General features: G+C 45.8%; 1 protein-coding gene across 2 annotated transcripts; it reads right to left on the minus strand.

Moving 5' to 3' along the window:
* Positions 1 to 3,386: 3,386 nt before the first annotated feature.
* C5H1orf159 (chromosome 5 C1orf159 homolog) lies at positions 3,387 to 22,553 on the minus strand. 2 transcript variants are annotated; one of them, XM_034503979.1, is made up of 10 exons: positions 22,191 to 22,553; positions 16,681 to 16,793; positions 14,083 to 14,176; positions 11,688 to 11,763; positions 8,642 to 8,737; positions 8,256 to 8,321; positions 7,037 to 7,171; positions 6,688 to 6,713; positions 6,568 to 6,598; positions 3,387 to 5,237 (listed from the first exon to the last, which is right to left on the minus strand). In XM_034503979.1, the coding sequence occupies exons 3-10, from the start codon at positions 14,152 to 14,154 to the stop codon at positions 5,140 to 5,142; spliced, it is 600 nt and encodes a 199-aa protein (XP_034359870.1). In that variant the 5' UTR covers positions 14,155 to 14,176; positions 16,681 to 16,793; positions 22,191 to 22,553; the 3' UTR covers positions 3,387 to 5,139. The 2 variants fall into 2 exon arrangements, with proteins under 2 accessions (XP_034359870.1, XP_034359871.1); XM_034503980.2 differs by having other exon boundaries at positions 22,049 to 22,202.
* Positions 22,554 to 23,064: the final 511 nt, after the last annotated feature.

The raw sequence follows: 23,064 nt of genomic DNA on the forward strand, positions 1-23,064 counted from the left end.
ACCTGATCCCAATGTGCACTCAGGGTCTCTTCACTGAGCCTAGCCCACTTTCAGATAACAGCCATTTGCCCCTTTCTGCCCCATCTCTGTGCCCACCAATGTCCTGTTATTTCTTCTTCCATCTCACCTATATTCTCATAGTTGTTTCATGCAAGGTCCCCATCTGCTGCTGTTTCAGCACCCTGCTGCCTTTGGGGGACTCCTTGTTCTGAAGTCCAGGAAGTAGGGGTGCAAGGTCAGAGCTAGGCAGGCCTGGGAAACAGCCTAGATGTTGGAGTCAGTTAATATTAGGGATCCAGGCTGGTCACAATAGATTGTGGGTACCATTTGTTTTATACCTCAGGAAGGAAGCCCCTAGTCTTCATCTGTGCTTGGAAAGATGGGGGTCTCAAGAAGCTTTGACCAGGTAACACAGAAGAAAATGTTGGTCTTGCCGGGCAGTGGTGGCGCACGCCTTTAATCCCAGCACTTGGGAGGCAGAGGCAGGCGGATTCCTGAGTTCGAGGCCAGCCTGGTCTACAGAGTGAGTTCCAGGACAGCCAAGGGCTACATAGAGAAACCCTGTCTCGAAAAAAAAAAAAAAAAAAAGTTGGTCTAAAGGGCTGGCAGCATCTAGGGTTGGGGCAAGGAGTATCACACTAAAATAGTATGAACTGTGGAGTGTAGGCAGTAGCACAAGCAGCCCCTGGTCTACGGCATGCCCATTGGGCTGAGATATCCTTGTTGGCCAGACTCAATAACCCCAGTGGATTTTTCCCCACCTACTTTGGTCAGTCCAGGTTCTTCCCTACCACTGAGGTTTAGTTGTTTCCTGGCACAGTGAACTGTAGAGTTCTGAGATGGGAGCTCACACAAAGGCCTGTGGGGAGGGTATGTTGCTAGGAGGACCTCATCTTAGTAGGTGTATGGCCTTAGGTACTCAACTACCTACAGATACCCAATGACCACCCAATGGTCCAGATCTCTGGAAACTGCCACAATTTTGCTTCTAGACATCCTTATGCTCAAGGCCAACTTTCAATGAAGTTAAGATATGGGTGATTGTGGGAACCTGTGGACAATGTCCTATCAGAAGAGGCCTGAGCTCTGGAAGGATAGACGGTCCCCTGCTTAATTCCACAAGTACTAGGAACCTAATTCCATGAGTACTAAGAACCAAAAATGGGGCCAAGGGAAGTAAGGAATTGAGGGAGAAGGGAGGCCCAGAGGGAAGATAGGTAGGTACCTAAAGATCTAAGGAGGGAGATGGAATCCTTTGGGGGGGATTGTAGAGGGGTCTAGGATTGTAGAGGGTATGAGGGTGCTGAGGAGAGAATGCTGCTGAAGGCCCAGCCCAAGTCATCTGTGTAGAGTATGACTCTGTGTCACATGCTGCCTTTAGGAAGCTGGAGTCCCAGATGTTCTAGGAACAATCTTCAGAGGGCTCCTGGGAATATTCAAGCTCTGAGATCACCAAGGCTACCCAGTGAACAGTCAATATCCTGAGGCAAATGTGCTGTGAGGCCTTAGGAATCTATCAGGCCTCTCACAGCCCTGGCCTTCTTCCAGGCCTGACCTCAAGGGAAGTCAACTCCCAGCTGGCAGAGGGACCAGGAATTGGAAAAGCCCAGACTACATTGTCTAGGGCAGTAAGTGGGATCCATCTTGACTCTATCCTAAGTAGCAGGGAAGTGAAATTGCCAAGCTAGTTAATGTGTGGATGTGCACATCAACATAGTACTACCACCGAGCACATGTATTTATCTGTGTTAGTATGTGCCCACAAGGTCAACTTTATTTCTTATCACCTCACTGTTGGCCCTAGAGCCCTAAGGGCTCTGACTGTGAGCCTCTATCCTTGTATCAAACTGGCCATACCCTCTCAGTAATAACCCCACACTTACCCTGACTATAGTTCTCACTACCAAGGCTATGGACCTGGCTATAAGTCCATGGTGGTGCACTGTTGGGAGATAAGGTATGGCAAGTGAATGACGTCTTTTAAGACTAGGACTTTTCTTAGGTTTCAGCCTAAGACCCATCACTCATCTATCTCTGCCTACCTGGTGCTGGTCATCTCTGACCATTCTGCTATTCCCCAAACAATGGGCATGAAAGGTTGGATGCACATTCTTATTTGGTACTAGCTGCCCTATGGCCAGAATTTCTCCTAAGGCATCAGCTGCTAGCTGAATAGAAACTAGTTTCCCACCATGGGTGCTGGGATGGAACAGGTACACTTTGGGGTAGGAGGTGCCCCTGGATTTGATATTCTGCCCCCCCCCCCCCCGAGAGTTTTTACATGTAACAGCTCTGGCTGTCTTGGAACTCTCTGTAGACCAGGCTGGCCTCAAACTCAGAGATCTGCCTGTCTCTGCCTCCCAGTGCCAGGATTAAATATTGGGTATGAGCCACTTCACCCAGTATTTTGCCCCATTTTGGGGGGTTGGATGTATACCTGGTCTCATACTGTCTGGACATAAGGTGGCCTAACCAAAGGTTTCCTTCTGCACCCAGCAGTGAGGACAAGGTCTCCAGACCTATATGAAAGCCTCTTGTTTAGGACTGCCTACCTGATGGGTTTGTTCTGTGTCAGTTCTTCCTGTGCTCGTGACCAAGCAGTCCCAACCCTCCGTCCTATCACTCTTATGGTCCCTAGACTGGGCCACCTCTTAATGCTGTTGTCAATCCTTTTTTGTCCCACCCATCCTTAATGGGCTGGCTTTAGAACACTTCCAGTGCTGCCTAATAAAAACCAGTGAGTGCACAAAAGAATGAAGGTGTGAGAACCAGAAAGCACAGGGGTAGGGGATGGGTGGCACATGGAGGTGGCTGGAATAATCTGGGGTTTCCACTCTGAAGTGTCTGAGCACCTGCTATTCAGGATGAGCTGGGAGAAGAATTACCTGTGACCCCCAGGGAGCCAGACTGGCAGCCACTTTATCACGCTGCCTTCCCTTGTTGCTGTCAATGGCCCTTTCCACTTTTCATTAGAAATCATCCTGGGGAACCCTAAACTTTAGGGCTTCATGCTGGCTGGAACATCCAATGCTGCTGTAGGCCCGAGAGTGCCAAGCTGCTGGGTCAGACTCCATCCTGTAGCATATACTACTTACTCCACAGCCTGTCCCCAGGGCAAGGTCATTGGCCTTGGCACAAAGGATCCAGGCCTGGAAACCTACATCTTAGCCTGACAGGTTCTTACTCTCCATCACTTTTCTGAAATATGGCCAAGGGCAGAGGGATGTTCTTTGGAAGCCACAGGCAAGAAGTTCATTTGAGGTTTCAACAGATGTCTCTGGCCACAGCCCTTTAGCCAGTACACAGGGAGATCTATAGACATTACAAAGCAAGGGCAGTGTCTTAGTAAGTGTTCTGTTGCTTTGAAGAGACATCATGACCTCAGCAACTCTTAAAAAAGAAAGTATTTAATTGGGGCTTGTTTACGGTTTTAGAATTTAGTCCATCATCAGAATGGCAGGAAGCATGGTAGCACATAGGTAGTAGAGTGCTGGAGGAGGAGCTCAGAGCTCTACACCCAAATCCACAGGCGGCAGGAAAAGAAAGCCACTGGGTCTGGCTTGAGCTTTTGAGACCCTAATGCCCACCCCCAGAGACACACTTCCTCCAATAAGGCCGAACCTCCTAATCCCTCTCAAGCAGTGCCATTCACCGATGACTAAGTATTCAAGTATATAAGCCCAGGGGGCACCAGGTAGGCATTCTCACTCAAACTACCTGGAAGGACTTCTAGAATCCATATGTGCTCATTTGGCACTCTACCCAGTTCTACCTCAAGTCAGCAAACATCTACACATCTATACAGGGACTTTGAGTAGGACCAGTCAGATGGACTTAGGTAGCCAGACAGAGGGTTCTGCTTTCTCCAAGGGTGAGTTAGATCCACAAACTGTCAGTGGCCTCCTCAAAGCCTAGTGATGCATGTAGACTTATCTGAAGAACCATGCCAAGCTTGACTGGCACCTTCTACCTCAAGTCCTAAGGAGCTGGGTCATCTCTTCATGCAAGACAGGGGCTACATGTGGAGCAGGTTCTGGCCAAGGAAACATGAGGGGATGGGTTATGTTATATCCAGGTTCTGGATCCTGCTAAGGGGTTCCTCTTCCCCTCCCTGACTCCTTGTCCCCTGAACACAGCAAGGGGGTAATCAGTCCCCACATACTGAATAGATGACCTTTGGGAAAATAAAGCTAGAGGAGAGAAGATTTAGTCTAACTGGTCCAACTCTGAATTGCTGCTGCTACCTGAGTCACTGGTTCAAGTCTGGGAAAGCAAGTTCATAACACTGTAACATCAGATGTTTGCCCAATGTTGAAAAAGATGCTAGACACCTTTGGACCATACATGGAGGGTGGCACTGGTAATCAGGGCACTTCTACAGGAGAACATGGCCAATGCCACCAGCCACACTAGCAACTCACAGACATAGCTTCTGGAGTCTTGGAAGAGCAAAGACAGGACTGCTGACCAGCATAACCTCACAAGCCCAATGGGACAAGTGACCTGAAGTGTTCAGATATGGAGGCCCCATGGATAAACATTTTACTTTGAGTGCCCAGCCTGAAAGGTAGCTAGATGGGAGTCTGTCCCTGGGAGACAAGGTTCTACTGGCTTCTGGAATCAGAAAAGCTAGGACACTCAATTCTGCAACTCTGAGAAATATATGCTTTGAGAGGCCAGCAGCTAAATTAGCAGGCTGACACTAGAGCAACCTATCTCTGGTACCAGTTTCCAGGTTGTGTTTTTTCCACTGTTGGAACCTTGGTTTCACTCTTCTTAGCTCAGTGGTGACGGAGAGAGTCCTGTCTACTATGGGCTCCAGTGGGTGGGCTCCAGAAGATTTGATCATTTGGACCAGGCCTGTGTTGTAGATGTTATAGATGCTGTTACTCTTAAGGGGCACAGACCCCACACGACTTGCTCTTGAGTCCTCAGGTCTCACAGATGGTTACTCCTGTTAAACCACACAGTGAAGATCTCATGGCATGGAGGTTAGCATCCCCCTAGCATTTGTACGTGTCTGTCATTGGGAGTCAATTCTGGCATATCTTAAGCCCCAGGCCCTTTGTGAATTGAGCTCACTGGAGGGGAGCCTTGGGTCTCCACTGCTGTACTGTGAAGTTTCAGTTGACCTCTAGGTCAGACGTTGCTGATGTGGGCCTCCACTGTGGAGAAGGCAAGAGGATCCCTATTCTTGTCTGGGTGCTGCTCACGCCTGATGTATCTTGGCTTCCTCACTGAAATGGGGTCAAAGACAAGCTGAGTCAGAGATGATAAGTTCAGACCTTTGTCTGCACTGTTGGCTCTCAGGAGCCAGGGCACAAAGCCCATGTATGGTGTTTATTCTGACAAGAGAGTAACGCTCACCAGGCTCCATTTGTACAAAGGCAGTTTCATGGAGGCTCCCACGAGCTCAGCTATTTCCTATCGGACCCCCATTCCACCCCAGACACCACATCCCTGGGCCTGTATTAGGGCCCAGCTATTCCTCAAGACAAAAGCATAGATCATACTTGCATTTTGCACTACAGGGAGTTAGGTAGCACCCTTTAAAGACAGGACTGCACCCTGAGCTTTGAAGCCCATGAACATAACCTTTAATTGAAAAAAGGTCTGTGTAGATTCTATTAGGAAAGAAGGTGAGATCACCCTGATTAATCTGAATCCAATGACTGGTATCCGAGAGAGAGAGAGAGAGAGAGAGAGAGAGAGAGAGAGAGAGAGAGAGAGAGAGAGAGAGAGAGAGAGAGAGAGAGAGAGAGAGAGAGAGAGAGAAAGAAAGAGAGATGTCTAATGTGGCCATGAGCCATAGGAGCTGGAAGAGTCACGAGGGATTTCCCACCCATCAGGCCTTGAAATGCACCTCTCTCACCCTCACATCTTGATTTCTAACGTTTGGCTCCAAGAACTATCAAGGGATATGGTTTTATTACAGTGGCCAGGGTGTGTATTTGCTATATAGTCACTAATATAGTGCTTCAGGTCCCTAACACCTGTAAGGTCCTCAGGGATAAGGCTGCTTTGGAGAACTTGGAACAAGGTATGTCTAACTTCATCAAGGATCTATTTTATCTTCAACAGAGAGAAACAGTGTCACTGGTGCTCTATTCTAGACCACTGCACAAGGAAGACAATGAGATGGGAAAGAAGTTAAGTAAATCTGCTCCAGGGCGTGTAGCTGTGGAACATCTCGGCCCATGGCCTCTTCTATACACTGAGTTATAAACGTTCAGATAGGCCTCAGGGAAAAGCTCAAGAACTGACCTGTTCCTTGCAGCTCTCAAGCAGAGCTGGACTTGGACAGGGCTAGAGGAGAAGTAGAGAGTCTGGTCCTATGCTGAGAAGGCAGCATGGAAACCATGTGGGTTGGTAAGAAAGAAGAGTAGTGTCTGCTGAACACCTGTCCTTGTCCCTGCCTTATGGAGCAGTCTACTTAGAATGTGTGAAGGTAGGTCAGGTCTCAGAGAGGGATCCTTATATGTGGGGATAAAACCATAGACTAGGCTTTGAAGATAGCCCACAATAAGACCCTTCCACCCAACTCCCATAACATGCTGCAGCCTGTACCTGAAGACTGTGGCAGGGGGACCATTGCAGCCTTGAAAAGAGAAAGGCAGAGTGAGACTTGGATGGCCTGGCACAGGTACACACAACCCAGTTCTCAGCCTAGTTGAATAGGTTACTTACTGTTTCACCAAGCTGCAGGACAGGGGCTGGGGAAGAAAATGGAGTGTCACTCTGCTGCCCAGCAGCTGCCTCAGCTCTGAGTGCCCTGAGCACCCTGAGCCTCGACAGCTGCTCAGCCACATTTCTTACCTGGGGAACTCTAAGCAGCAGGGCCCAGCCTTACATCCTCAGCTGTAATAGCATCCAAAGGCACTCTGTTGATTAGTGTGAGCACAGTGGTATCTGGACACAGTGGAGTCCCTGTGCCTGCTCTGTATTTGTTGGGGACCCCCTAGGCCCTGAGTGGGTCAGACCCTGGATAGTACCTGTGAAGCTAGGCAAGTAGAAATTCAGCCATAGAGGGAAGTACCTCTGTCTCTCCTGTAGAAAACTTCAGGAAGCTTACTGGAGCGCTTGAGGTAGAAGAACCCAGCCACAGAGAGGATGAGGCCTGTGCTGATGAACAGTGTCCCCAGGAAGAGGGAAGCTGCTACATGAGAACCCCCTGCAGACAAACCAACAGCTGCCAGGAGAGCCTGGGTTTGGGGAAATGGGTATCCAGTGCTCCATGCTTAACCCCTGGGGATCACCATTCCCCAAACATACCTGAGCCCCTAGTAGGTGCCAGCCACAGGTCAGAGCCACCATGAGCCCAACACATCTAGCCACAAGACAAGGGACATCATACTGCCCACTCTCTCTTGGTCCAAGATAATTCCAGGCTCCAGAAATATCAGGTCCTGGGCTCTCTCCATTAGACTAGCCTCAGCCTCTACAGTGCCTGCTTTCTGATATATGCAGCTGCCTTCTGCTCTTCTCCATTTGTTTGGGGTCAAGACATACTAGGGGTTGGTAGTTGGCAGAACAATGTAACTGCCAGCTATGGGAAGTACTATCCATTACTGTTGAAGGATTAGCCCAGGTTAGAGTGACGTGTCCCTAAAGTGACTCGGTTACCTCAGAAGAGGCACTCTTCTACTGGAGCTCCGTCTAGCTCCCTGACATATGAGGCTCCTCTGCCTTGGGCATATTCTCTCGAGCAGCATCAGGCCCAGACCCTTCTCTTTCCTGCCTGACCACACTGCTAACCCAGACACATCCCTCCACCCTTTACCCCCTAGGCCTTCATTTAAGGTGAGCGTGAAGGCTCTGGAGATACAGGCATCAGGTGATAGGGCCTGCCCCTTCCTTGAAAACAGATCAGGAGGTATGGCCTATGTGTTTGTAGTCTCATCTGAGGCCTGCATCCTACAAGAGCAAGTTAGGCAGCCCTGAGGGTCACAGTGAATATGGAATGAGGCAAAGACTAAGCATAAGTGGGTAGCAGTGAGGGCTGCTATTAAATAACTGAAGCTCGTTGGAAACCATGAAGTATCTTTCTCTGCTGGCATCCCAACACATGCCCATACTCAAGCTAAATGACTCAGCCCCAGGGGATGCTGGACCTCTTCCTTAACCAGAGTTCATTACAGAAAATACTTGACTTCAGGACTGGCACTGGTACCAGTACTAACTCTAATGATACCCCGGCACCAGCCCCAGGTCGCAGACAGAGCCACAGTTCTGAACTTATGAACTAAGAGACTTACCAAAATGTGGCTGTCCAGGTGTCCCTGTGCTTCTGTTCATGGGAAACTGCATGCCCCGGCCAGTGACTGTGGGAGAGCAAAACTGAGGGGAGGCCTTGGCCATGTCTGCGACCCTACTGAGGCCTCCATATACAGTCCTAAAGAGACATCTTAGAGATGAGAAAACAAGGAGGAGTTCACACCCACAGCTATTCTCGTAAACAGAACACTCAGGGAGGGATGGAAGGAGCTGCTCACTGATAAACAATACTCCTGGGCAAGGTGAGTATTGTCTTTTCGGTTGAAGAAGACAAGTACAGTAGTTCCCTTGGTTTCTCCCCAAATTGGACAGGAGGACCCCTGTGAAGTCTTGGGGAACAGGGGCAGATAGCTTGGAGAAGACATACGAATTCTGCACTCGGAGCCATTGTATGTTGGGAGGGTCCCATTCCAGCAACGGATGCAGCTAGCGCTCCCATCTGCATTCCAGTGCCTATAGCAACCTGCACCAGAGGGAGACAGGATCTTTCAGCCAAGGGAAGTCAAGGTCATCTCATTGCCTTCTGTAAGCTTTTCTGTATTGTGAATTGGTAATTTTCAACACAAGAACAGTAACATATTGTGGAAGTCTGTAAAGGCACAAGCTACAATTCCAGAAAAAAAAAAAAAAAAAAGTAAACTCAACAGGAAGCACACTGCTCTCAAGCAAGTTCCCGTGGATGTCTGTCACTGAGCCAGTCTTTTATTTTACTGAATGCTTCAGGAGACTATTTACTGAATGCTTCAGGAGACTATTTTAAAGTGCTTGGGACAGAAATCTAAAATTAATAGGTACTATTTGAAAGTCTTGATTATCCACCAGAACTACTTCCTCAGGAGACAAGATGGCTGCCTACCTTGTATCGGTGAAGCTCTAAGTACCTTACTTGGGTCTCTACATGGGGCAGGTGTCAATAGGTTTGTTTGTTGTCCCTGTATTATTTCCTAGGGTCTCTGTAGCAGGATTAAGCCAAATTTCTATCCCAGATTGGTACTGACCAAAGCTCTACCTTCATGCTTAGAGTGACCCAGCCTGCACTGGCTAGTGATAGTTGTTTCCCTTCTGGTGAGTACATTCTGAGACCATCTTAAGCCTTTTATTCTAACATCCACAACACAAAAGATGAGCAGACATGTTCTAAATATATTGACTGGGTACTAGAAGCCAGTATACAGAGCTAAACCATGGGTCACTGACCCTTAATGGTGAACGTTACAACGTCTGATCTGAACAGATGGGTTGAGATGAGACAGGAGCCTTTCTGTGGTGGCAGAGATAGTATTAAGAACAATGAACAAATGGTCTAAGAGGGACAGCAGCCGATTCCAGCTCTAACAATGCTGTGGGCAAATGACCACACAGGAACAAAGTCCAATTGCTCAGTTCTACTTGGGTGGAAGAGTCCTGATCAAACGTGGAATCATAAAACGAGGAGTAAGTCTCCTACAGTGGTCTAACTTTCCTCCTTTCATCAATCCGAGGTAGATCTCATTTGGAGGTATATGTCTACTAAAAGCAAGACCAAGGAACACAGGGTCCTCAGTACAAAACCTAATACAATAAGTGAGATTCTCAGCAGGTGTGATAGCTCATGCTTTCTTTTTTTTTTTTTTTTTGTTTTGTTTTGTTTTTGTTTGTTTGTTTGTTTGTTTGGTTTTTCGAGACAGGGTTTCTCTATGTAGTCCTGGCTGTCCTGGAACTCACTTTGTAGACCAGGCTGGCCTCGAACTCAGAAATCCGCCTGCCTCTGCCTCCCAAGTGCTGGGATTAAAGGTGTGCGCCACCACCGCCCGGCAGCTCATGCTTTCAATTCCAGCCCCTGGGTGACAAAAGCAGGTGGTTCTCTAGGAGATCCAGGCCAGCCAGAGCTACATAGTGAGGGCTGGTGACAAAAACCAAACCAACAAAACAAACAAACAAAAAGTGCGCTCATCCCTAGAATCATCCCCTTTTACTAACTTCTTGTGTTGAAATGCAACTGAGTCTATTAAGGGCTTCTGCTGGGTTGCTAAATTATGTCGGGAAAGAGGGCGGCCAGGGTCATGTGGTAGCCCTGAAGGCTCCTGTGCCTCCCTACACAAACTTAGTTTTCTCCATTCCTGTACCTATGCCCAGAGCCACTTTGGACTTTAAAAAAGAAACCCAGGAAAGTTCAACTGCTGTAATTTTAGGTTAGAGGGTTGATGAAGGCCCTTTGGTATCCTCACATTTTCTCTGCTCACCACAGAACAATGTCCTTTTCTCTTTGTCACCACACTCATCCTTGACCACCACCCCACTCCAGCCTCATCATTTTGTCCATGTCCTCCTCACATGACACCTGACCAATGTTTTAAGGTACTTGCTTCCCTGAGCAGTCCCTCTGGGTTCATGTAGTCTTGAGTGTAATGGAACCCAGGACAGGTGCCAAGGAGTGCCCCTTGACAGAAAAAGGGATAGGTCTGGGTTATTCTAGTCTAAAACAAACAGCAGCCCAGAGTCTTGTCTCAGGACAAGTCAAGATAGTGGGTGGCCTTGACATCTCATTTAGGTCTTCCTCTCCTGGATGCCCCTATTTACTTTCTCTCACCAGCCCCGAACTTCATTCACCTTTGGCATGCTGACATTGAGGCTGGACTGCCCTCTGTAGTGGAGTCACCCTGTGCACTGAGGGTAGTGAACAGCACTCTGGCCTCTACCTCCAGATGCTAGAAGCATCATCCTGAACTCATTTAGCACCAGCTGTGATGACCAAAAATGCCTTCAAACATTGCTGGATATTCCAAGGTCAAAATACCCCATGAAGTGCTGGAGAGATAGCTAGGCAGTTAAGTGCACTTGCTATTCCTAAAGAAAACCCAGGTTTGGTTCCCAGCATCCACATGGAGTTGCATAGTCATCCATAACTCTAGTTCTAGAGGATCTTATATCTTCTTTTGGCCTTTGAGGGTACCAGGTATGCATGTGGTGCAATACATATGTACATATGTACTTACATATTTACGTATGTACATACACACACACACACATGAGTAAACATTTATACATAAAATGAAAATAAATAAATCTTTAAAAAAAAAAGATACCCCCAAAAGCTTCTGAGTTCCTGGAAGCACTGTCCTGGCTTAGTCTCCTCTGAACCCGGTGCTACTTCCTCTTCCTCCTCTTCCTCCTGAACCTTCTCCTCCCTGTGCCTTAGCCCTTTACAAAGCAACAGTCCCCACAGGGTTCTTGCATGGACTAGACAAAGGTGTGGCTAGGTGCTCAACAAGAGTGCCCAGGTAGGTAGGCCTTCTTTGCATAATGCCACAGCCTATGCTACCCCAAGTTCTTCCCTCCCCCTACCCAGCTGTCTTATCACTGAGAAGTAAAAAACATCCAGGAATGTTGGTGGTGTAGATTGTCTGCTATATACGTGCAACCATGATGCTTACCTGGGCCACAGAGACCTGTACCTAAGCAGGTAGCATTGAAGTCTACCACATCCATACAACACTCAGGTTGCTGGGCCTAGAGGAAAGACATCAGTGAGACAGGTTGGTAAGTACCTAGCTCATCTCAAGGACAACACTGATGTTAACAGAGCCTTACCTGTCTTATCACCCACAACCCCCAAACTCTCTAAGATCAAGTGACATCCCTTCAGTAAGTGAATATTCCTACTCCATTCCTTCTGCAGCCTATGTTGGAAGAGCACAGGGAAAAATCCAGCCCTAGACATAGAGATAAAACCTGGGAGTTACTTGTACAAACAGGTTGGGGTACCTACCTATCTATCTACATGCATCTGGACTACATTCCTGTCATGTCATATGAATCACTATCCAACAGGTCCTTCTCACACTGGCTCCAGGTCTAGACTGCAAAGCCTATGATCAGTGAATATTTGATGACTGAATGAGTCACAAAGTATAAGGCTAGAATCTGACCAGGTGTGTCCAACAACAGCTACCCAGTCTCCCAAAGGTCTGCATGGGTACAAATGAATGGATTTATATAAACTGGCCTAGGGCCTGGGTCCTGGTACAGCTTGGCATGGTGTGGCACAGAACAAACCATCCTAAAATAGAATATTATACATTGGAGAGAGCTCAGAATGAAGTCTTTGACTATCTCTTGCCCTTTACCAGCAAGGACAGGCTAAGGCCACCCTCATAGAGTGGTGCCTTCCATGTATTGATAGGACAACCCCTGGTCTCTGAAGCCAGAAGGACAAGAATCTGAACAGCAGCCGGTTAGGTCCCTAGTTAATGACCAGATCATACCCTCTGTCCAATTACACTTTCTTAAAAACATCCCCTTTCCTCAAACCCCAACATAAACATACAGGTGCCCCTATTTCTTTATAGAAACCCTCAAGAAATGTAAAATTTATATTGTTTGCCTTTTCTCTATTTTTAATTTCTAAATTTTACTTATTACTATTGTTTTATTTTGAGACAGGATTTCTTTCATTATATAGCTTTGGCTGACCTGGAACTCACTGTGTAGGCCAGGGTGGCCAGGGTGGCCTCAAACTCGTAGAGATCTACCTGCCTCTGCCTACTGAATGCTAGGATTAAAGGCATATACCATGATACTCAGATGTTCCATTTATTATTATGATTGTGTGTGTGTGTGTGTGTGTGTGTATGCGCACATACATACATACAAGAAGTAAGGGCATGTACATGGAGGTGAGAGGGCAACTTTTGGGAATCCTTTAACTGTAGGTTCCAGGGACCAAACTCATCAGGCCTGGCAGCATGTGCCCTGACCTAGGAGGCATTCTGTTAACCCTGTTTATTTTTGTTTTTAAGACAGGGTTCCAGTCAGGTGGTGGCATGCCTTTAAATCCCAGTACTCCAGATCTCTGAGTTTGAGGCTAGCCTGGTCTACAGAACAAGCTTCAGGACAGAGAAACCTTATCCCAAAATAGGAATTTTGGGATAAGGAAGGAAGTAAGGAAGGAAGGAAGGGAGGGAAGTGGAGGGAGGGAGGGAGGGAGGGAGGGAGGGAGGGAGGGAGAGGGAGGGAGAGAGAGAGAGAGAGAGAGAGAGAGAGAGAGAGAGAGAGAGATCCATTATGAAAGGAAGGAAGGAAGGAAGGGAGGGAGGGAGGGAGGGAGGGAGGGAGGGAGGGAGGGAGGGAGGGAGGGAGGAAGGAAAGAAGACAAGAATCCATTATGTAGGCCAATCCTACTGTCTGGAACGCCTGTGGGATAGGACTACAGGTTTGTATGACCATGCCTAGCAGTTCTGTTTTTGTGACCTGAGCTTGGTTAATAGAAAGGGGTGTCTAGAGGGTAACAGGGACACAGCATGGGAAAGACCAAGGCCCAGTGCACAAGCCATCCCTTCCATTACCCTTGGCCAAGTCAGTAAGGGATTCCCCATACCATCAGCCCCAGTGAGGCCCCCACCCTGCCTGACTTGGGAAGCAGAATAATGGCACCCATTAAAGACACCAGAGCTCTCACCCCACTGGACTGTCACTGGTTTTGTTCAACTACTTCTGGTGGGAGCTAAGATGCCTGACCACATGTGCCTACCAGTCATGAGCTCTCCTGAGTAAGCAACACCTGAGCAGGCAGCTCTGAGGGTGATTCTGCAGGGATTGTACGTCAGTTATAGCAATAAGTAGGTCTGGCAAAGAAACTTTTAAAAAACAGAACAAAACAGTTGACAGGTAGATTTCAAATATCTCTAATACTAGCAGTAGACTCCAAGGGGATTCTACCAGGGTTAGGCTAGTATCAGTGAACCCTAAGTTCAAAGACTGAAATTTTTATGGGGTAAAAATCTATTGCCTATGAAGCTTCAACTTGCCACTGGGTACAGGATTACCTACCTTGCTTTCTGTGGACTTGCTCATGCCACCCATCAGAAGGCCAGTCAGGAGCATGAGACACTGCAGTGCCATGCTAGGGAGCTGACAGGGAGATCTGCAAGGCAGAACAGTGTGTAAGAAGGAGGTACTAGTAAAAGTGGATGGAGCTGAGAGGGACATAACTGGGAGGACAGAACCAAGACAGGGAGGGTAAGGCTTTAATGGAAAAGGAAACAATATACAGTCAAAGTACCTTTACCTGTCTCTCCAGGATGAGAGCTACAGGTACCAGCAGCTCCTCACCACCTGGGGACCAGTTGTCAACATAGACAGGACTGTGGGGAGCTCATAGGCCTGACCATTGCAGTTTTAAGGCTCAAAACTCAGGAATCAAGGCAGGTAGGCAAGACCTTGATTGAGAGGGATGACCTGGTGCGCCTTCTAAAAATACCATGTTCTCAGGTATTTCAAGACCACCATTTCCCAGGATGTAGACACACTCTTGTCCTAGTGAGCTCCTATTCCTTCTGGGTAGCTAGCTGGGGGTTTGAGGTGACATGGGTTCATTGGGAATACTCAGTGATACAGTTTGCTGCCTTTATGAACTTGGGGAAACAAGAAGATGTAAAACCTTGGTCCAGAGTAACACCCAAGCCTAAAAATGTACAGGCACAAGCCAGGCATGATGGCACACCCCTTTAATCCAAGCATTCAGGAGGCAGAGGCAGGCGGATTTCTGAGTTTGAGGCCAGCCTGGTTTACATAGTGAGTTTCAGGAGAGCTAGGGCTACACAGAGAAACCCTTGTCTTAAAAAAACCACAAACAAAAACAAACAGAAAGTATAGTCACAAGAGGAAGGATCTGGAGACCAAAAAAGAGCACAAATATTGAAAGAAGATTTATACCTCAGAACACTTGGTGCCTGTAAACTGTTGCCTTATACACCTCATTGTTAGTATAATAGAGGAAAACATGCACCTACCTCAAAGCCTTGAGGTATTATCATGTGTACAGTCTTAATAATTTTTCCTGTTTTTGAGATAAGGGTTTCATATATCCTTGACTGACTTTGAACTCAATCTGTAACAATACTGCTTTTTTTTTTTTTTTAACTTTTAAAACATTTTTACATATATGGTGTTTGTCTACATATATGTCTGTGTACCATGACCGGGCCTGGCACCTGCAGAGGCCAGAAAAGACATCAGACCTACTGAAACTAGAATTACAGAATTGTACCAGTTAGAGTTGCAAGCTGCCCTGTGGGTGCTGGGAATGGAACACAGGTCCTCTAGAAGAACAGCCAGTGCTTTTAACTGCTGAGCCATCTCTCTTATCTCCTGCTTCTAACACTGAGTGTTATGATTACAGATGTGCAATATCAAGCTCAATTTATGAGGGCTGGGGATTGAACCCAAGGCTTTGTGCATACTAGGTAAGCAACTGAGCTACGTCCACATCCCTTTTAATTTTTTTCAAAAATCATTTTATGTATATGAATGTTTTAACTGTATGTATGCATATGCATCACATGTGTGCTTAAGTGCCTGCAGAGCTAGAAGAGGGCATCAGATGTTCCCTTGTCTATAGTAGTCAAAGATAGTTGGTATATCTAGGTTGGGTATTGGGTTACACCTCTGATTGTAAGGGTATATTGTTATTGATACAGACAAGCATCAGACTCCAGAAATGGAGTCATAGACAATTGTGAGCTAGCATTTGGTTGCTAAAAACCCAACCTGGGTCCTTTGCAAAAACAAGTGCTCTTAACCACTAAGCCATATTTCCGATCTCTCTCTCTCTCTCCACGAAATCCCTTTCACAACAAACTTATGTTAACTCATAAGGTGGCACTTCTAAATCAGTCAGTCCAAAATAAGATTTAAGAAAATTTTTTTGCCATAAAGTTATCTCTTAAAAAAATGAAAAACTTGGCCAGGTGGTAGTAGTGCACAACTTTAATCCCAACACACTGGAGGCAGAGGCAGACAGATCTCTGTGAGGTCAAGATCAGACTGGTCTACAGAGCAAGTTCCAGAACAGCCAAGGCTACATAGAGAAACCGTGTCTTGAAAAATAAACAAATAAACAATAACAACAACAAAAAGTTAACTGGGTATGGTTCGGTCTACCTAGTGAGTTTCAGGCTAGCCAGAACTACATAGTGGATTTCTCAAAAAACAAAACCAGAACTGGAAAAATGGCTGAGTGGTTAAGAACACTGGCTGTGTTTCCAAAGGACCTGGGTTCAATTAATATCATCCACAAAGCAACAGTCTGTAATTTCAATTCCAGGAGGTAAGGCCACTGAGGGCACTGCATGCATATGGTACATAGACATGCATGTAGGCAAAATTCCCAATCACATTAAAGAAAAAAAAAAAACTTTAAACAAAGTTACCTCTTAAGAGACTAAAGATGTAGCTCAGTTGGTAAAGTGCTTGTGCAACAAAAACAAAGCCCTGAGTTTTATTTCCATTATCACGTAAGTTGGTGTGGTGGTATACACCTGTAATCCAAACACTTAGTAATATAGCTACATAGTAAATTCAAGCCCAATCTGAGATACCATGAGATACCATTATTATTATGAAATAATAATAATAAACAATAGTTACCTCTATGAAGACTTTTTACTCAGCAGAGACCACTGAAGCATTGAAATAGCAGGCAAGCTGGGCATCTCCAGTTCTGGAACAATAGTAGTCTGAGCTTCCTAGATAGAGGAATTCTAACAGAATGCAGAGAAGTTTCAGTTTGAGGCTAGAAATGAGGAATTCACTCTCTGGCTCAGTGGGAAGCCCCACTTGAGGGGTTATGTGGGTCCGCATGATCCTTAGGTTCAGGATGATATAGGTCTAGTCCTATCAGCAGAGGACGTAGGAATCTGTGTTGTAATTCACTTTATACTGGATTTAAGCCGGGACTGTCAAGGCAATGACCACACTGCAAGGGGCACAAGGTGGTGCTCAGGCCTGCAGGAATTATCTGTGAAGCCTTATCCAGAGCCTTTCTGGCACTCATTAGTACATGCTTTTTTGTTTCAGGAATGCATGCTGAGTTTCAAATACATTCTGTCCTTGATTTAACTCTTCTTTCTAAGGTATGAAGTCTTCTTAGAAACATTTATATCATAGTTTGGCTGCCTCTCAACTATAGGATGTAATCAAACTTCAACTTTTCTGTGAATTTAAAATTTGCTTACCCATAGACCGTATTTCTCTGCCCTGGAGGAAAACTCCCAGATGTTAAATAGACCCTTCTACTCTCTCTGAGAAGAGCATCCCTCAGCTTAGGTCAAGCAAAAAAGTCCAGCACAATAACTAACATCTACTTAAAATAGACAAGTGGGGGGGGGGCGTTCTGGAAAAATATGCATGAGGCCACCACTACAGCAAAAAAGCTATCAGGACTGGAGCCTTCTATGAGGAGGCCCCCTTCCTCAACCTACAGCTGTAGGCAATCAAGCTGACCTTGTCACTGCAAAGCAGTCTATAATTTCAAATAAGTAGAACATATAATATAAATGGTTCCTCTCAGTCAGCACTAAGGATCTTTAGGTGCACTTTGTTATGTGTGTTCTGTTTATTACTATGTGACTGTTATGAGGCTAGACCTCATTTCCTTTACCTATCACCTGCTAATAGTTCCTGAGCTGATTCTACTATTTTGGAAATCACAGGGCCTTGAGCACAGACTATGTGAACCTGTATTTCTACTTCAAATAGATAAATACTAAGGGATTTGTGTTGGATCAGAGAGGTATGTTTAACCTCTCAAACTTTCAGTAGTATCTCTTTACTTTCCCACCAGTGAAACAGAAGAGCTCAAAGGAGTTGCATCCTCACCAATATCTGGTAATGTACTGGCGGGCAGGCACCTAGTGGTATATTATGTTCTCAGCATTCCCCTGACTAGTAATAGTTGATATCTTTTCATGTCATTGTCACATATGTGTCCTATTGAACTGCCTTTTCTCATCTTTTGAGTTTTAATTAGATTATCTTCCAATTACATATGGCAGTTCTGTAATATGTACTTATTCATTCACTATGTGTCTGTGTGTGTGCATGAGTATGCACCTACATGCCATGAAACACATGCTGTAGCATGTATGTGGAGATCAGAGAACAGTCAGTTCTCTTCTTTTACCATGTGAGTTCCAGATATCAAATTCAGGTTGTCAGTCTTGGTTGTAAACCCCTTTACTCACCGAGCCATTTCACTGGTTCAGCCATTCTGAATATAATTTTAAGTTTTCGATGATTTGTTTATATCTTATATACACACCTGCTGTGCCATGTATGGAGGTCAGAAGACAACTTGTGGGAGTCAGTTCTCTTCTTTCACTGTGTTGGTCCTATACATACTTTTCTGTTGTGTGTGGCCAGGCAGTGGTGGCGCACACCTTTAATCCCAGCACTTGGGAGGCAGAGGCAGGTGGATTTCTAAGTTTGAGGCCAGCCTGGTCTACAGAGTGAGTTCCAGGACAGCCAGAGCTACACAGAGAAACCCTGTCTCAAAAAAAAAAAAAAAAAAAAAAAAGAAAGAAAGAAAAGAAAAAAGAAGTGTGTGTATGCCAGAAGTCAGCATTAATTACTCTCTACCTTATTTTGGTATTTTGTGTGGTGCATGTGTGTGCATAGTGTGTATGGGTTCACTCTCCCATGGCACATGTGGTGCTCAGAGCCAGACGATGCGCGTCTTCCTCTATCACTCTCGTCTGTTTTTGTTTGTTTGTTTTGGAGACAAGTCTCTCTATAATCTTGGTTGCCTTAGAACTAGTTGTGAAGGCCACCTGGCCTTGAACTCACAGAGATTCCCCTGCCTCTGCTTCTCGGGTGCTGGAACTAAAGGTGGGTCACTATGCTCAGTCCTCCACTGTATTTTTTGAGATAGGATCTTTCACTGAACCTAGACCTTATCACTTTTGCTGGATGGTCAGCCTGTCCTGAGGACCTGCCTGTTTTCCCCCCTACCCATTCAAACTGGGATGAGAGATGCACACCACAACACCTGTTTCTTTTAATAGGGACTGGGAATCTGAATTCAGGTTTTCATGCTTACACACGCATTTTACCCTCTCAACCTTCTACCCAGTCCCCATCCACTGTATTTTTTGAGACAGGCTCTTTCATTGAACTTGGAGCTCATTGATTCAGCTCAGCTGAGAAGTCAATGAGCTCAAGAACTCACCTGACTACATTTCTCACATTAGTATGGGTGCTGTGGATACAAACTCAGATCCTCATGCTTGCTCTGCAGGCACTTTTAACTGAGCCATCTCCCCTGCACCGTTTCATTTTTTTTGAATTATGATCTCATTATGAAGTCCAACCTTGCCTGGAACTCACTACAACACTATATAGAACAGGTTCAACTCCTGCCCCTGCCTCCCAAAGTGCTAGAATTACAAGCATGAGTACAGATCACTCTGTGTGTGTGGTCTTATGTATATTTCAGGCTGGTCTCAAACTCTTTATGTAGTAGATGATGACTTTCAAATTGATTTTGAGATAGATTTTCATTATTAGGTAGCTACACAGGATCGATAGCCTTGGATACCATCGAAGATAGTTATCTCCCTGACGTTGGTTGGGCACCACCTCTTATTTCCCTGGTAACACTAGAAAGGAAAATATCCTAAATGCCCCCCCCCCCCCAGGCATCCAGGTCAAAAGAATGGAATACATCTGGTCCTGGATAGTGACATAACATACCGACATGTGCCAAAGATTAAAATCTTACATACTATTATATTCTCTCTTAAAAGATAATCTAGGTCAGGCATAGTGGCACACACCTTTAATCCCAGCATTTTCAAGGCAGAGGCAGAAAGATCTATGTGAGTTCAAGGCCAGCCTGCCTACATAGTGAGATCCTGGCTTAACAAATATATAAAAAAGTAGATTTATTTGGTGGTTGAAGTACTGAAAATCAGTGTGCTCAGTCCTAAATAGGACATCTACTTCAAGGCTTAGGAAGATTGTAGAAGAGAGGATAGATTTTTGAGACAGGCTTTCATTGAACCTGGAGTTCATTGATTCAGCTCAGCTGACTGACTAGTCAGTGAGCTCAAGAACCCACCTGACTGCATTCCTCACATTAATGTGAGTGCTGTGGATACAAACTTAGATCCACAGAAAGAATTTAAAAGCCAGAGGATGGGGAATAATGTTGTAAACTGCTATCTTGTGAACATTTTATAACCGTTGCACATACAAGTTCACTAAAGCTACAGCTACTTGTGCAAGATCAAGATAACAAGATCAGTTAACATTCCAACAGATAGTGTTAACTGAACTCAACAGGAACAAAATTTTAAAAAGTACGAAGAGTGTTGGCATAGGCTTTTAATCCCCCGGAAGCACAGGGAGAGGGATTTCTGAGTTTGAGACCAGCCCAGGCACCTACAGAACTCAACCTTGGTCTTCTGCAAGAGCAGCAAGTACTCTTAATTGCTGAGTCATCTCTCCAGCACATAGTTGGATTTTTAAAAAAGATTTATTCTTAATTAGATAATTGCAGGTGTATACATTTATAAACATAAATGCAGGTGCTAGTGGAGGCCAAAAGAGGGAAATAGATCCTAAAGTTGGAGTTACAGGTGATTGTGTGATTTGGGTCCTGAGACTGGAACTCAGGTTTTCTTGTTGAATACCTGTTCTTAACCAATAAGTCATTACTCCAGCCCCTAAGAAATATTCATCATTATCATCATCATTTGGTTCTGTTAAGACAGGGTTTTTCTATGCATCCCTAACCATCCCAGGGCCTGGAACTGAAGAGATATGCCTGCCTCTACTCTCGGGTGCTGGGAATGTGTGCCACCAGTGCCTGGTAGCAAAACTCTTTAAACAAGTTACCTTATAGATCCAAATTAACATGGAGAACAAATGCAAACCAGTTCTGAAAGGCTGTGACAGATGCTGCTAGTGGACAAGAGAGTTCACCTAAGACGAGCCTAAGCCTGTCAAGATATGTGCTTGCTTTGTTTTGGGGAAGACTATTAAGGCCAGGATATGGAAGTCAAGAAAAGAAACTATCAGCTGGGTGATGGGGCCGCATTCCTTTGATCACAGCCTGGTCTACAGAATGAGTTCCAGGACAACCTGTCTCAAAAAAGAGAGAAAAAGGAGAGATAGGAGGTAGGGGATAGGGGTAGAGAAGAGGGAAGAAGGGGGTAAAGAGGAGAAAGAAAGAAAAGAAACTATCTGTATAATTTGTATCTGTAGTTCCTTCTACAAGCTTCTAAAAATAAAAACGGACTCAAATTATTGGCTGGTTCTTAACATAGTTACCAAACTATATTTGTGACTTGGATCAACCTGGTGAAGCCAAGCTATGACTTTCTTGCAGAATTTATAGTAGAGAAGCAGGGGCAGTAAAGCCAGGGGCTGTAAAGCTAAAATGTGAGGAAGTCCCAGATTCAAATCCTGCCTCCACCCCACCTAGGCCACACACAAACACACATACACGTTAAAAAAACAAAAGAAACAAACAAACAAACAAAAAACAGAAACAAGACAAAAACAAAAAAACAACCCAACAAGATTACGGGCCAATAGACGCAAGTTAGAAGCTGGCAGAGACTACATGGCCAAACCCTTTCCCAAAACAACAACAAAACAAAATACTGGGCTAAGTTCGACACCTTTAAATTTAATAGGTCTATTGAGTTGAGAATTTGGTAAGAATATAGCTGCGTGGAGAAACTGCAAACGGCAAAAGACGAAATGCGGTAGGATTTGTAATACGCTGATAATAGGGTTCTCACAGCAAAGTCCTTAAGAAGACCACATCCCGTGGCAGGACCTCGACCACTTCATGACACCAACAGACCAACGGAAGTCCCACATCTCCCACGTCCTGCTCCGCTCCGCGCACCTCCGTGCTGCTTGCGGTCCATTTTTCCCTTTCAACCTCCCCTCCCTCCGTCTGTCCATTCGCGCAACCACCATGCTCCACTCCCGGCTCCATCCGTACCGCCTCATCACTGACAAAATGGCAGGCAGAGAGGGTGGGTACTATCCCGCTAGGCTTTGGATGAGTCCTGGAGTCTGGCTACCCGAAGCCTTTATCGTGTAGTTACAGCAGCCACCTCCGTCAGACCAGGGCCTTCACTCACCACAAACCAGTCGGGTTCCTCTTTCGTACCGGCCGCCTAGCGAACGCCCGCGAGCGCCCCCTGGGACTTGTAGTCTCTGGTCCTCCCCCGCCCAGGCGTTGGCGAGGGCTGCTTTAGGGAAAAAACTACAACTCCTAACAGGCCCCTCGCCCAAGTACGTTTGTCCAAGAGTCTCTCCAGGCAGCTGGTTTGCATTCGGAGATCTGGTTGGGAAATGTAGTCCAATAGGACTTGAACCTAGGGAAGGGGAAAGGGGAAGGAGTAGAGTGGGAAGGAAAAGACTACATGCCCCAATATTCCTAGCGGCGGCCAATCATCCTAGTCCTTGTTAGATGGAGGGCCACCAGTGCCTGACTTGGTTCTAGGAGTGTAACGTCCGCCTCTCTTGTAGAGGATCACAAAAGAATTCAGAACTGCCACTCAAGGCTATGGTAGCCTTTGAAATATTTAACTGGAGGTAGTTCGTGATTGAGGTGGGGTAGATGCTTTTCAAACTCACTCAGAACGTATGGTTTGATTGGCTAGCCCCATTTCAAAGTGAACACAAAATTCAAATTAATTCTTTTGTTAAAATCTGGGCTTCCTAATGTATCTTTGTTATGTCTGCTTGGAGATCTGGACTCCAGTTCCTCCCAAGTGGGAGGCCACACCCACGCTAAGCTGAACATGGAGCATCTGAGGTCACCAAGTGGAATGCTTAGGAGGAGTCTTGCCTCTGGACTACCTGATCACCTCGGTCTCTTTCACTTTGGAGGCCTCAGGTAGTTGGGCTTCTTCACAGAAGCTATTCTAAAACTTCTTGAATGCGCCACAGTGACACAAGGAGGAGGCATTGTACTTTTTTGCAGTCCACCAGATTACATTTTCTCTGAAG

The sequence above is a fragment of the Arvicanthis niloticus genome, chromosome 5 (assembly GCF_011762505.2).
Source record: "Arvicanthis niloticus isolate mArvNil1 chromosome 5, mArvNil1.pat.X, whole genome shotgun sequence".
In the NCBI taxonomy this organism is placed as follows: domain Eukaryota; kingdom Metazoa; phylum Chordata; class Mammalia; order Rodentia; family Muridae; genus Arvicanthis; species Arvicanthis niloticus.

Excerpts from the sequence above, each read along its gene's own strand:
- C5H1orf159 (XM_034503979.1), bottom strand. The coding sequence starts at position 14,154 with ATGGCACTGCAGTGTCTCATGCTCCTGACTGGCCTTCTGATGGGTGGC. Across the intron at positions 6,599-6,687 it reads TCCTGCAGCTTGGTGAAACA|GCTGCAATGGTCCCCCTGCC; the intron begins GTAAGTAACCTA and ends TCTCTTTTCAAG. Across the intron at positions 5,238-6,567 it reads CCCCCTGCCACAGTCTTCAG|TGAGGAAGCCAAGATACATC; the intron begins GTACAGGCTGCA and ends ACCCCATTTCAG.